The sequence below is a fragment of the Falco cherrug genome, chromosome 6 (genome assembly GCF_023634085.1).
Source record: "Falco cherrug isolate bFalChe1 chromosome 6, bFalChe1.pri, whole genome shotgun sequence".
NCBI lineage: Eukaryota > Metazoa > Chordata > Aves > Falconiformes > Falconidae > Falco > Falco cherrug.
In genome coordinates this window covers 21266396-21282008 of record NC_073702.1, presented here as the reverse complement: position 1 = coordinate 21282008, position 15613 = coordinate 21266396, and the positions used below count along the sequence as shown (strand labels likewise).

Sequence of the window (15613 nt, the reverse complement as noted above, 5' to 3'; positions counted from 1 at the left end):
GTAATTACAAGGCAACACCCAGATGATGGTTGGCACAAGTACCTGAACAGTGAGGGAGAGTCCCACTCCAGTGGCTATCTTCTTGGCACTCCCTAGTAGAATTTCCTATGAGCCTTCGACCCGCTGTGCAAGAATAGTGAATTACGGAGCCATATGTAAATGTGTCTCCTGAAAGAACTGCATTGGCAGGTACCCCAGGATGTCCACAAGAAATGGCTAACAGAGGAAAGAACACAATATTATATTTTCACGGCACAGAAAAAAAATCTATTATAATCTTTAAATTTGAGGCTGGTTCCACACAACATAAACTTCTGTTTGTATTTCAGCTCCTTCGTATCTTCATTTTTGCTGTTGCTATAGATGATTTACTGGTCATTTGTAAGAGTAAACATAAAACTACATGTAAAACTAACCCATCTATTTTGGCCTTTCCCTGAAAATACACAAAGCTGTCTTTCCTCATTCTTTTCTGTGCCCTGTCCTTCCCTAAAACTAATAGAGATTATTTCTGTTAAGCTTGGGAAAGAAGAAACCAAGTAAGTTTAATGTTGCAATGTGCTTACATATTAGAGAGATGAAAACAGTAATCAGCTTTATCATTTCTATAAAATAAGTAAATGCAGTTTAGGTAATATAGAGAAATAAAAAACTTCATCTGTAGTATTACTATAGCAATGTGTTGCACTAGGGTAAGCAAAAGGAAAATGAATTACTGATATTTTTTGTAAATTATGAATCATATTTATGCTTAAATTAATATGCACATTTTGAGAAAAAAATCAGATAAACAGTTTTGGTAGAGAATAACTAGTGAACAAGTAGTTCAGATCTGTTACATGAGAAAACATAAGTCATCTTAAGGTGAAATAGAAATCAAATTCTGAATGCTTTTTGTGTAAATCTTAGATCATTCAGTAAAGAAAGAAAACCCAAAGAAAATAAATGTTACATAAATTTAATAAACAGTCACTCAAACAGGCAACATTTGAACAGATCAGTTGAATTTGAGTAACTTTATGAGTTACTAGAATGAATGATCTATAGGTCAAATATATTTTTAGAAAAAAAGACCGTTATTCTCATGACTGTTACTCCTGACAGACATCAAAATTATGTCTGTTATATTGGATCCCATGATAATGTCAAACTGACTACAAAATGGATGTCTGCAAAAAGGTATGGTCCTGACCCGCACTCTTTCACTGCTGTGTGTTTCTCTTGCTTTCCTTGGGCTGGCTTAAACATTCGTGTAGCAAATGGTAAACCAAATCAGGACACTGGGAAGTCCCACAGAAAAAACAGCATTTAGTTTTCAGCCAGATTAGTTACCTTAATGAGGTTGATTCAGTGCTAGTCCTGCCACAATTCTGGAAGGTGCTGCAGTGGGCAATCAGAGTTTTTGAAAGAAAATAATTTGTAGGTCACCTTAATGTGGCTGTAATGCTGTGATTTGTAGTGAGCAGCATGAAATTTCCCCAGTTTATGAAGAAAAGAAGCAGCATCAATTTTTAAGCTATGCTACTCATAGGTATTGCCTTGCATAATAAAGGAGCAGTGTGTTTCTATTATTGCACTCGTGAACTAAATTGTTCACAGTAAATATAGTGTAACTTTAGGTTCAAAATTTACCTCACCTGCCTCTCCAAGCACTTTGCTCTACCACGGAAAGCAATCTTATATTTGAAAAAAAAAAAAAAAAAAAAAAAAAAAAAGAGATTATCACTGATAACTTTTGAAAATTACATCTCTGTCATAGTACTTGAAAAGACTCCGAGTGACTTCATCTGTGAATAGACAAACCTATCTTCCCCGTAGAAAGAGCCCTATTTATTTTACTGAGATTTTCTTAGGGGAAAGAATGTTAAAGGTCACCTCATAATATTTAGGATTCATATAGTGTTTCAGTCCATAAGCAGCAAATTAGCATCAATTAATATAGCAGGTAATTGAGGAGGAATGTAGGCACCTTGCAGCTCATTTGAAAGTTCCCACAGCCTCAATCAATAGCCCCCAGGGCTAGGTCAGCAATTCCTGTTCTCAGGGAATGGACACCTATGACTTTCCTCAAGCTCTGCCTAAAACCATAAAGCCATGTAAATAAATACTACCAAACTTCCAACACACTTGATGTGAAAAGAGGGGTAGCTATTCGAGGTGATTTAGATTCCCCATCCTCTTCTGCCCCTTGCATAAAGGAGTGTCCCTTTGCTCTGAAACCGCAGTTCTGAAAGTAGGAATGGGTCGTCGACAGAATTGGGCCACAGACTTTCATAATGTTTTTCCTAAGGTGTAGAAAATGAGGCACATGCTTGCATCAGGAAAATATTCTTGCCAAATTAACAATTTTATGCAGCTATTTTGTATGTAAAATGTTGTATTTTTCTTAATTATTTCATTATTGAAATGTGAATAAACCTGATTGTAGCTCTTATTGACAGTTATTGGAAGTACAGACTGTTGTGAAAATCAAAACAAAACTGCTTCGGTCATGAGGATACTAAATACATAGTAGTCGGAAGAAAGCAAGCATAAAAAATAAATTCACTAACCTAGTTACCTTTATTGATCTGATTATTAGTTTATACTTATAGACCAAACTAAATCATTTAAGTAACCAATCATAAATCTGTAAAGCAAAAACTTTAAAATCATCTGATGTATTTGCAATTTAAAGTATACTTTCATTTCATTTACTATTTCCTATAATTGCATTGTAATTCAGAAAGCTAATGTCAGAAAATTAATGATCACAGAAGAAAATGATCTCAATGGAAAATGAAAGTAAATCAAACATATTCTAAAGATCTGAAGCTCACTGAACTGATTATAGGAAACACAAGATCTCTCTGAGGAAAAAGTGATGGAGGAAGTATGACATGACATTATGAAAATACCCTGCTGAGCAAAATTTTCCTACACAAAAGTTCATAGATTCATTCTCATATACATATTCCAATACCTCTGGGGAAAACAAACAAGCAAACAAACGGGACAGGCATTAATGGTCTTAGACAATCAATTTAAATCATAACATATAAATAATAATTTTAGATTTCTGTTGCTGTTTTCAGATATCTTAACACTATACCAAAAGGGATATTAATCTTAACTTTCTGGCATTTGAAATAGCTCCATAGGACCCTCTAAACCCATTTTTAATAATGACAAGTTGCATGACATCTTGTCTTGATGGTTTTTTTATGAAGCTGTACAATTTGCAGTATGTTGACCCTAAAGTCCAGGTTTGTTCCTCAATAGACAGCTACGCTTTTTTTTGTCTATCAAGACTAAAAGTAATGCAGCAGTTCTTAGTGTTAATACAACTGAATGAACACTTACACAAACATTTTGGTAGTGATCGATCCCATAAGCCATTAGCTTTACAGGTCAAAGCAGATGAGCCCAACAGATAAAAGCCCTTCTTGCAATGGTATGCCACACTTGTTCCATACTTGAAACTTTCAGGATAATTCTGCTGTCCATGCCGAATTGCATTTTCCACAAAGCCAGGATCAGAACAGTTCACCACTGTAAGACAAACAGTTTTCATCACTGATGTAGAATAGAAATGTCATAAATAAAATGTTAAGATGCGGGGAAGTTTGTTACTTCACTAGCAGCTCATGACTGTGGTCCATTTGATATCCTTCGTGGGTTTTATTTGACTTAAATATCAGATACACTGATTCTTAAGTCAGTCTAGATTTTTTGCTTTGAAAATAGTACTATGATTTTACTCCAGTTCTTGTAATAGTCTTGACATACAAGTGGTTTGAAGATAAAAGAGGAACTGGAGGAATTTTTTATCATTCTCTTGATAGGCTTAGTTTGATCTTCTATGTAATATTTATGTAAAGGAAGCCAATTTAAAATCAAGTCAGTACATAGTTTAAATAATATTTTATGAGTTTATTTTTTTATTTTTCTGTAAAAAGAAAAAATGCTTCCAACATTAACAAGATCATTTTCCAGCTATTAATGTGAAGAACAGAGAAAGGAAGATGGTGAAAAATCAAGCAATTGATAGTGGAGCAGGAGTGAGGGTAAGCACCAAAATGCAGTTAAAAACCTAACATGTTTTGGGGTTTGTATAATGACTGTTTAGTTTTTAGAAAAGGTATATGTGCCCTCCCCAATCCTTTGTTTTATACTCTGCAGTGAACATGATGTTTTGTTAGTAGATTATTACTGACTGAGGTCTTCATTGCAGACTCCCAATTTTGCTGTCTATTCATCTGAAAGGTATCTGAAAAATCACAAATGCCTCCTCCACCCTGTCTTCACTGTAGGCATAATGGTATAAATTAAAAAAAAACCCTTAGATTATTAGTATTATAATTTACAGTTCATCAAACAATGACAGGAATCTACCTTTCAAATATACAATCTAGTTCAAATTCATTTTCTTGAAAAAGAAACCAGCGGAAAAGAGCAACAGTATTATCATCTTAGAGGTAAGACCCACAGAGTCACCAATGCACTGTTTTTTTAATCTTGCATCATATTTTTTTCAAGAGTTTTCAATAAGTTTTATTATATGTACAATTTAAATTTACTGATTAGCTAATACACTAGAACAAGTCAGCTATTGCAAAAGTTCATTCATTGAAAGAATACTTCATTCTGTCAGCTAAAAAGTATCATGAGTTTAAAGAAATATTAACATCCTAAAGTCTAATTTTGGGGCAAAAAACCAGGTAAAATTATTTTAATTTCTCTTTCTTTTTAAAATGCACAACCTTAAAAGTATTGAATGCTCAAGATTTCAATCTTGCAATGGTTTCCAGGCAAGCATATACCTAGGTGTAAAGAACACCCCATATAAACCCAATTTTTTCCTTTATAAAAAGCATTTTAGAAGTAATATTTGGGGGGGAGAGGGGGAACATTCTTTGGCATGAAGTACACCTACTTTCCATCTACTGATTGCCACTAAAAACACTGAAAATAAAATTACACAGAAAAGCAGAATACATTTAAAAATCTTAGGTATCACAATGACCTACATAAAGTATTAGTAAGACATTATCTAGACTGATGAAGAGAGATGGTTAATAGAAGAGATTTGTTGTGGGTTTTTTTCCTAAGTAGTAGTAAAGCTACAGAGTCTCCTAACTGAAATTACTCCTATTCTGTTTTATGCTGAATCCCATCAAATAATTCACCAGATAAGTTACCTTTAGCTTTCTTTATAACAGTTTAGCTTGTATTTCGTACTACCAACATTTACTGAAACTTTGAGTATTACAACCTTATAAATATTATACATAAATCAGATGTGTGCAGGTTAAGTAAACATGTTTTAACTGGGATTTCACTGACAGAAGCAAATACCTTTTTACCTCCTGACTTTTTTTCAGTGCCATAAAACAGGGAAAACTGCTAAATTCTGAAATTCCACTGCTCTTTGGAAGCTGTGAAAGATTTGCATGTGGCAGTCTGTGTCTCTGTACTTGCTTTGAAGAACCGGAAATTCATTCATCAGGGTATCTCTACTTAAGAGTACTATCAAAAAAGATGCTTTAATCTTTTTACATTACACATTCTTTGTTGCTGCTTTTTTCCATTATTACTAATCACTGAGCTCAGTCTAATTCTTTCACTGGCAATCCAACTATCACTGTGGAACAGGAACATAAATCAAAAATTGTAAAACACACAGCCCACTGACATGAAGCCCTACCAAAATATTAAGTTAGATCGGAACGAGCTCTTATGCCTGTATTCACAGAGCCATTCTTTGTTACAGAAACTAGCACAGCTCCCAGAAGCAATGCACACTGCATCCTAATTAACCCTGTTTCTTAGGCAATTAGATATGCTGTAGTGCTGCGTAGATGCTGCTGTAAAGCTTCTCCTTTTAGAACCAGCCCGCATCCTCTGCATAGTTACATTGCCTTGTACAAACATATCCTTAAACTCAATCTCTCTACATATGTATATACTTTCCTAAACATTAGAAGCTACATCAGTGTCAACATGAAGTAGAGAATATCAGCACTTGTTATCTGGCATGGTGCCAGTAGACAATGGCCGCGTCTATGCTTCCTTTAAATAACCTCTATACAAGTGAAAAAGTATGGGAGTTCATCGTCTTCTGTGACTGTAAAAATCCTTTGGAATAAAACCCAAAAAACCTGTAATAGTTCAAGGTGAATTAATATCAATTTATCAATCATACTTAAAACTCTTCTGTATTAGAAATTTTATCCAGTGGAACTACAATTCGTTGCTGAACTCACATAGATCCATAGTACAGGTGCACGTTTAGTAGCATGCATTTAATATCATCCACATTTTCTTTAACTCAGTACTATAGCATTAGAAATTGGCTATGTGCAGATTAAACAGTACATATACTTTTACAATGAGATTTCATTAACAAAAACTCAAAACTAGTTGAAATTTTTATGTGGACACATATTAGTGGACTTTTTTCCAAGCTATAGGACAAGATTCATATTCTCTGTCTACCTAACTTAGCATCTTGTGATCTCAAAATATTTTTTGCAAGAATGTTCCTTCATGCAATTTATATTTTTAGTTTATTTTCTAGTAAGATTTTTGGTTGGGTTGTTTTTCGAGTTTTGTTTTGTGGGTTTTTTGGGTCTGAGAATGAAGTTTCTTGCCCTTTCACTTCTTTTCTAGGGCTCTAGATGTTAACACAAACAGGTTATACTAATAAGATCATGTCTAAAAAACCATGATTGTTCAGAATCAGTGAAAATAAAAGTTACAATAGTGCCTATGAAGCCATTAAAATTAAGAAAGTTCCACATTCATTTTCAACTTAATTTCATTAATTTTCAGTCAGTTTGTTCCTACATAACGCTAGCACAGAAATAAAAATACATAAGCAAATTTGAAGACTGAAAAATATATATTTGAAGTATATATTTGACATAATTCCTGGAATGACATGCAGTACATGCAGTTTCAAACTGATTCATCCTTAAGCTTTTGCACTGAATGCCACAGGAAAGCATAAGGGGTTTGCCCTTGGTTTAACTCTTTTTTATCATAAATGCTTGAAAATAAAATTGTTTGGATTAAAAAAGGTACTTTTCCTTTTTAAAAAAAAAATGTTTGGGGTGGGGTTTTGGGGTTTTTTTTGTTGGTTTTTTTTTTTTTTTTTTTTTTTTTTGTTGTTGTTGTTGTTGTTTTGGGGTATTTTCCTGGTTAGATTTTATTCAGGTAAGAAAAATACACCAGCATCAAAACCATTAATTTTGCTCAAGCAAATTTTTTTTGCTATTTAATTAGAAATAATTCACAAAGCTACTTACAGGATTTAGCTGTCTTGAAAACAAACAAAAAAAGTTAGATTCTTGTTCCTTTAAAACTAGTCAAAATAAAGTAATGACAATGGCTGAAATGAAAGCTTTGAAACAGAGGTCTAAATTTATGTTCAGGATATATTAGAAAGATGGGTTCTATATTGCTCAGCTAGATCAGATGATAATGAATAGAAGACAGAGCATTGACTCACCCTCACAAGACTAGAAGCTACCCTCTTCTGCTTCCAATGTTTAAAAGCTTTAAGTATAGCAAGAATGCACATGTTATACTGTAGGCTTTCTTAACTTCTAATGATCATAAGCTGTTTAATGTTATCAGAATATATTATTCTTTCAATTTTAAAAAATATTTTATGTGTGCATTAAGCAGTGTATAGGTGCTGTTTTAGTAATCTACAATACTGTTTCAGGTCCATCTGACTTTGAATCTACTGACACAGATACACATGCAACCCACTGAATGTCTGTTCTCAATTTCCAATACCTGGGTTTGCCAGACTGACATTATGTTTCTTTTTGCTTTCGTTACTCTTAGGATACAAGGAACTTAATCGCACACCTTACTTTCAGCTCTGGCAAGAACAGAGTAGCATAATTATGCTTGTTCAATACCTTTGGATCAAAAGACGGTCTGTAGATCTGACCTTTTTCCTAGGTTTATACTTCTGACTTGGACAGTTTTCCATTTATAAGAAAATACAAACCTGTTTATAAATCATCTCTGATACACAGAACCTTTCAATATTTTTTTTCCTACATTAAATAGCAACAGGATAAAACGAACAGTCCTAGGAGCAGTTTCTGGAATCAAATCTATTCACTGTAATTGAAGGCACTAAGGACTATGTTAGAGACTCATATGATCTCTTACACCTTTTTCTGACCATAAAAAAATCTTAACTTCTGCTCTTCAACAAAGTGCAAACAGGAACTATAAAGAATATCCACCTTCAGAACACAGAACAGTCTTTAAAAGAAGTCACTTTGATAGTCTTCAGACTGATTAAGAGCTTAGACTTTATCACATTCCAAGTCAGAGTTTGTCTACCATCACCATTTTAAAAAGTCATTGCTATGTTTTCTCAAGAGTGTGAAGACAGAATGAATGCTCTGCAACCACTCTACCATGAAAAAACCCACACAGTTCACACAGTGCCTCCAAGATAGGGCTGCCCTGGGGAGAAAAGTATCGCCTCGTCTGAAGTTTTCAATGAGGGACAGAAATGTGGCAAATGCCCTGGTACTCTCTTTTGCTGGAATGGGGAGGATACGAGGTACCTACACGCACAAACCTTTAAAAAAAAACAACCTTCCAGAGCAAAAATGCAGAGAACCTGCCATGGTTTCATGGACTATCAGTCATTCGTCTCATTTGGGAGTTGTGAGAACTCCAGAATATTGGAAAGTACTATTTATTTAAAAATAATATTAAACCATAGTATTTAACCATGTATTTTATTTCTAGATCAAAGTGAGAAACTGTTTTATTAAAAAAAAACCACAGTTAAATACTGCACAGATAAAAATACAGAAAAAGTAAAAAGCAGTAAAATAAACAGTGAAATGATATTTTAGAATTTATTCAAAAGAAAGAGCAAACTTTTTTTCCACTTTAATTTAGCAAAAATCATTGTTACTGCCCTCAAATATACACTAGATTAAATGAAACAGAACATTGAAACTATCTGGCCAAATTCTTCCAATTTTAATATTGAGATATTCTATTAAAATAGAAGAAAAATCTGAAGCATATTGCAAAAATCTCACATTTATTGAATGGTTTGCACATTCATTAATACAATTCTTTTCAAAAATTCTTCCCATCCTATGGATAACTCAGGTTTTTTCCTAGGTTTAATTCTTTCAAGCATTCACAACATCTGTTCCTTATTTTAGTACAGTTGAAATTTTTAAAATAAAATAAAACTGCTTAAAATTGACACTTTAGTTTAATGGATAAAAGCCTGCCAAGTTAGCTTCTGAAAAACCAGTATTAGATATTAAGAAAAAAGAAGTTTGTTTCACGAAGATGTGCTGCCCTAAAGCTACCCAAAAGCAATTCTATCTGAATCATCTTTGAAACACAATAGGGAGAATAGAAAAACTCAATTTTCCCCACAGAGCAGAAATACGGAATTTTCAAGGAATATGCTACAGTCCCAAAGTATCAATTTGTCTGTATGATACAGTGTTCTCATTCTTATACCAGTAGTATCTGCTCAGCCAACTCAGTGGTGAATAAACTATAGTCACTGAATGCATAATTTAAGCATGTGCTCTGTGCCACAGAATTCTTGCATCACACATGAAGTCTTATCAAACGATTACACAAGCGAATACTATCCCCCAAGCTAAAAAGTTAACAAGATTATGCCTGCAGTGTCATTTAGCATCAGCTATAGATTTTAAAATGTATATATACATGAGTGTGCCATAGCTACAAAGGGCTGCAGTAAGGAGTACTTTAGGAAAGTATTTGAGTTGGCCAGCGTACAGAACTAAGGCAGTAGTTTTCCCTGATTGCCTTTCACCCTGGGGACTCGGTTGTAAATCACAGCAAGAGTTGATGGAGATTGCTTTCTTTCAATGACAGCTGTCAAGGGTTACATGGGAAATGAATTCTGGCACTCTCAATTTAGTCTGTTGAGAAAAGCAAGAGAATGCTTCAAGTCTGCCCTGATGGCTTTGGAACCTCATACTGAATAGATTCAAACCCTTGAGGACAAAGAAGTGAAAAGACCATGTCAGAGCCCTTTAGGCAGTTTTCTGCTTAAAAGTTGAATGATCATCAAAAAGTATATAATTCACAGTATTTCATTTCTTGTTCTTGCTCTTTCTTTCTCTTCTTTATTTTCTTAACGGAAACAACGTTAAGCTTCTTTTTAAAAGTTTCATATCTGTTCAATAGTGTTTTAAAACTTTTTTATTTGAAAAGTATTAATGTTGGTATGTGGCACATCTATAGGGACTGGCACTCAGAGCAAACAAGAGCAGAGAATTCACTCTGACTTTATGAGAAATTCTAAGAAACTGTCTATAATAAAGAAGGCACTGCTTGTGAAAGCACAATTACAAAATTGCTAGCCTATTGAATTTTAGTAAAGTTGAGTGCCAAGCCAGCAATACACATCAATGATAACTTCTTAGTGAAGTAAAGAAGAAAAAACAAAACCCCAAAACAAAACCGTCCCCTGCTCAAATTACAACCTCACCTTGCCAAAGTCTCAAATACACAGCAGTCCATTTTTTTTTTAATTTTTATTTTGTCAATGAGGTCCAGTTTTAAGAGTGATTTTATCACAGAAATTCTAGCCATATAAACCATAATATTAAAACATTTATTTAAGAAGGAGAGTGTTTTGTGGTTTTACATACATTAGTAAAGTCCATCCAAAACATAAGGTCCTGACACCATGTTCCTGATGAACTTAGACCAAGGAAATTTTCACTGCAATTAATGCGGTATAAATGATGGTAATAGTGTAAATTAACACTAACAATTTGCTAAATAATATCTTGGTATAAACAAGATTTTAAATAAGGTTAATAGATTCAATAAAGTATATAGTTCAATATTGTTTACTTATGAGATTAAAAGCTAAGACACACATTGCTTTTAATTGCATCCCAAAATTTTTGCCACTGATAAAACATGGCAAATATTCTTCCATTGTTACAAAAAATGCAGTATTTCTCATCTTTTCTACTGGAAAATTTCTGCCAAAGTGCTCTGATAACTAGCTAATTCTACACTAAAGTAAAAATGGAGTAATAAGTATGTTAAAAGAAATTCCATGAACTTGCAATTATTTTTTTTAAGCTTTGAACTGAGCTTTATAAAACTTTATAAAAGAACACTTCTTTTTGGAACACCAGATTAGCTAATTTAAAAAGCATGTATTTGTCTCTTGGATATGTATAACATCTCTTCTTCCTACGCCATCCCCAGCATGAACCCAGGTATTACACTAGCAGATAGATCAGAAAGGTAAAGGGCTTACCTGTCATTGCTCTCTATGTTGTCTATATGTAAACTTATTTGTGGACATCTATGTACAAGCAGTATCAACACAATAACTTTTGTCATAACAGTGGAAACTCTGGGGTCATGTCATAAAGTCTTTCTCTTTAGATTTTTCTTAATCAGAGCATTGATTCTCACATGGGAGAAGAACTCTTATTCAGTTGCCCCAAAAGATGTTTCTACTACCTCTTGAGATTTCTTTGCCTGATCTCCAGGCAAGTGTCACTTCAGAGAGGTGCAGGACTAATTTTTAGAAGTCCTGTGTCATCTCTGCCAGTTTCAGGTAAATGTCTCAGACACTGTGTGGGTATCTCCCATGGCACCTCACCTCTTTATTTAGGAAACATAGTCAAACTCTAATTGTTCTTGTGAAGGATATCAACATGCTATCAACACGAACAGATTAGGTCTATCTAACATTCAAATGATACAAAAGTCTCAACAAAGGCCTCTGACTTTGGAAAAACTAAACTGAAAAAACCACAAAATTTTCTCAGCTTGTATGAATCCTTGATACCACCATAGATAGAAAACTGCTTAATTTCACAGTTCCTTTATCTTTGGATGAGATGAATTGGTCATCAGTCTCAATCTCTCGCACCCTTCTATCAGATGTCATCAGAAAGGTTATTTTTCTTGCCAGTGAAGGAATGGAACATATTATTTGAACCACTTGTTCAAATGATACACCCACTAATGAAAACACAACAAAATTGACAGTTCCTTCTAGATATCAGATTCTTGATAAGGCAAAATGTCTAAATGTGATTTTCAGGACTCTATCACTAATGAGATAAAGAAAAAACTTTCAAACTGTAAATTCAGTATAAAACCAGGGTAAATGAATAGAGATCTGAATTCTTTATTAGCAACAAACAGCCTGGGCTTACTGATACAGAATGTGGAGAATGTGAGCTAGCTCAAACCTCTGCAACTTTGCCAAACAGATCTCCCCAGTAAAACATTTCTGTTTTTAAGAAGCATGTTTTTAATAGGACAAAAGCTCTAAAGGCTCATTTATAAGAAGATATAATGGAATCTGAAGGGAACAGTAGCAAAGGATATACACTTCCTGACATAGATTATGAATCTGACACTGCCTTATAAACTGACAGCAAGAGATAAAACAGATTATCCAATGCCAGAGCAAAGAAATCAGGGCAAGAAAATCTCCTTGCAAATACTTGCATTCTAGAAGATGTGATTAAGTGCTGTGTTTAATACAGTAGTTCTTAGTTTAAGCATAATACATGGAAAAATGACCTGCAGTGCAATCAGGAGTGCAGAGCCCTGATGAGACCATCTGATTCAGTTGTCATTTTGGTGGTTATTATGAGAAGTAGAAAGTGCAGTTCTTGGCTTTCAGTGCTTCCAAAGATAAAATGGAAAGCAGTTCCAAATTGCTAAAGGAAAAAAATCCACACTGGACATATTTTGTTTAGGATTTAATGCTTTCATAGCTAGTTCTGGGGTAGCACATTCAGGTGGCACCACATTCTACTCAGGCAGGTTTGCCAAAGAGAACAGAGATCTGGCTATCAGAATTGTTCCAGTGCCATTTCATTCCAGTTTAAAGGCAAGTAATCTGACTACTTGACATGTTCTTTATCAAACAAATGAAGGCAAAGATAAGAGTCCATGTGGAGATAAAAACAAATTACAATTTTAAAATCATATTTCAGGGATCTCAGCATTCTAGAAAAGACTACTACAAATCTTAAAAAAATAAATATATGTAGAGAGAGGATTAAATATCAATTTTAAAACAGATATTACTGTTTTGATAATTAAAAAAAGTTGAGTTCCTTATCTCACAAAGTATACCAACATCACAAAAAGCCATTTTAATTTTTTTTACTTGTGAAAGAAACAGTGGGAGCATGAGTTTTTCCAAGACATAGATGCTTTAATGGTTATGTTATCTCAGAAGGCAGATCCAATATTAGAAAATTCATTCATTTTAAGAGACTAAATGTTTTACTGTGCTAAATGCTGTGTCAAAAGTTTGCCAGAACAGATTAAATCATTATTAAATTATCAAAATAACAGCATTCTGGAGTAACGGGGAAAAACTGTTGTAAAGCAGCTCAGTGATTTCAGTGCATTTAGGACATACAAACATATTTAAGTATTTCTCATATGGCTCTAAAGCAGCACATATGATCTTTTCTCTGCACTACCTTTTTGTCAGGCAAAAAAACCCTCATATAATTTCTTTGGTAAATTTCTTGCCAGTGACAACTTAGTTAACCTATTACTGATAGTACATTAATAGATAGAACCAATGTATCATTGCAAAAGAGTGCCTGAGAACTGCCCAGCTTTATTTTCTGAAAATATTAAATTTTCCCATGCATACATAATAGCTCAGTTGCAAAAGAAAATAAAATAATCTTCTGCAATAGCTTTAAGCAGTAATCTGTATTTTGTAGTAACTGCATGTAGAGTCTCAGTGAAGTGAAGCCAAGTTCATTATTGACTCAAGTGAACTCAACCAAAGTTTGAAAGAAAGGTGATACATAAAATTCTGTTGAATTAAATGACATGGGTTTGCTAGGAACGTCAGTTCCTTCCCAGCAGTGTATTTAAGGAGCTGGAAAATTTACTCTCTTTGTAAACAAATTCATAATTCATCACTAACAATGAACTTTAATACAAATGTTTTTCACCCATTAGATAAAAGGTAATTTCAGAAGAAAAGGAGCATGCAGGAAGAAGTGCTATTACTTGCTTTAGGTAAGTTATAATCAAATCATAAAACCTAAATTTGATATAAACCATTTAGTTGGTAGAATTGTTATTTTTATTTTTTAAAACATGGTTGTAAAATTATCATTTCAGCATTATTGCACCATTGAAATGCACTTTATTATTTCTTAAATCTAACCAATAAGGGCTTTCTGCTCTTCTTTCATGTAAATAATGTAATACAAGATTTATTTTATTTTATTTTTAATTGTAATTATTCAATTTGCCTTTTTGGCGAAAATAATCTCCAGTCATTTTTAACTATGCAGATTCATTCTTTAATCCAAACTATATCAAATTACAAATAAAACCACAAAGTTCTCTTTAAAATGTTACAGCAATTTACACAGCACATGGTCTATAAATACAGTATTTATTGAAGTAAAAATCTTAAATGGTGTATGGAATTCTGCTGTCACTGAAATGATGTAAATACAATTATGCTATGATGTTATAGGAAGGCAGCTTACAGTAGACACTTTTGCCCAGATATACAGGTAGAATTAAATTAGGTAGACATATGCAGAGAAGTGTTCTGTGGGAACATGCCTGGCTGGTATGGAAGTTTGAACAAGATTGCTGTGTAATTCTCTTGTTATTCTTTTGAAGGAATATCAAAAGCTTTTGCTTCACAGTGAATTCCTAAATTCATTGTAAGCAGCAACATATAGGCATGTTTCTTTCTAGAAAAATCCAGTTACTCATTCATTTTAAGACAGTATATTTACATAGGAATATATGAAAAAAAATCTATTTTCCTTTCATTTCAGCTTGTGTTCTTAACAGTGTCAAGTTAACCATGAGCTTTGATGCTTGCAGGCTAGAAACAGTAGGGTTTCAGAACCTTAGGATTTAGATAATCTCTTGTAGTGTTTAGTTGAAATGTGGAATAAATTTTTACTCATTGAAGTTCCTTTCCTTTTGTTTTGTATTCATCTAGTTTGAGAAAAATAGTTGTATCCACTTTACTTAACATGTATCTTTAAAGTGTTTTTTGAGTTCTGGAGAGTCATGCAGAGATGGTTAACAAGTTACTTTCATTACCCATCTACTTACCCTAGATCAGATTATTTAGGTTACAGTCTCTTGATTTGGTTCCATTTCACCTTCTCCTGTGAGATTGTTTTAATCTGAAAAGTTTGCAGTCTGATTATTTTTGTTAATTCTATGTTATCTAGTAGCCTAAAACAGTGGGATGAGCAAAAAAATAGGCCTGGAGACACCATGTACCACCTCAGCAAGATTCTCCAAAGTTTTTAGTCATAATTTATACAGAATCATACAATAGTTGAACTTGGAAAGAACAGCTAAAGCAGTTTGCCCAGGGCTTTATCCAGCCAAGTTTTGAACACTTGTAAGAATGGAGACTCTACAGTGTCTCCTGGGCAACTTTTTCAGGTATTTTTCCACCCTCACAGTTAAAAAGCTTTTTATTATGTTTCAGTTTGTGCCCTTTTCCTCTTGACCTTCCAATGGGCACCACTGAGAAGTCTGGCCATCTGTTTTTTACACCCTCCTTTAGAAAAGCATTGATAAGATC

At 33.6% G+C, this 15613-nt stretch overlaps 1 protein-coding gene across 1 annotated transcript in view; it reads right to left on the bottom strand.

Annotated features, from left to right (window-relative positions):
• Nucleotides 1–15613, bottom strand: part of CSMD1 (CUB and Sushi multiple domains 1) — a 1210443-nt gene that overhangs the window by 42289 nt on the left and 1152541 nt on the right. The window contains exons 55-56 of the mRNA XM_055714855.1: nucleotides 3343–3531; nucleotides 43–216 (exon numbers count right to left, since the gene is read on the bottom strand). Coding sequence (XP_055570830.1) covers nucleotides 43–216; nucleotides 3343–3531 — 363 coding nt within the window. The remainder of the gene's footprint in view (nucleotides 1–42; nucleotides 217–3342; nucleotides 3532–15613) is intronic.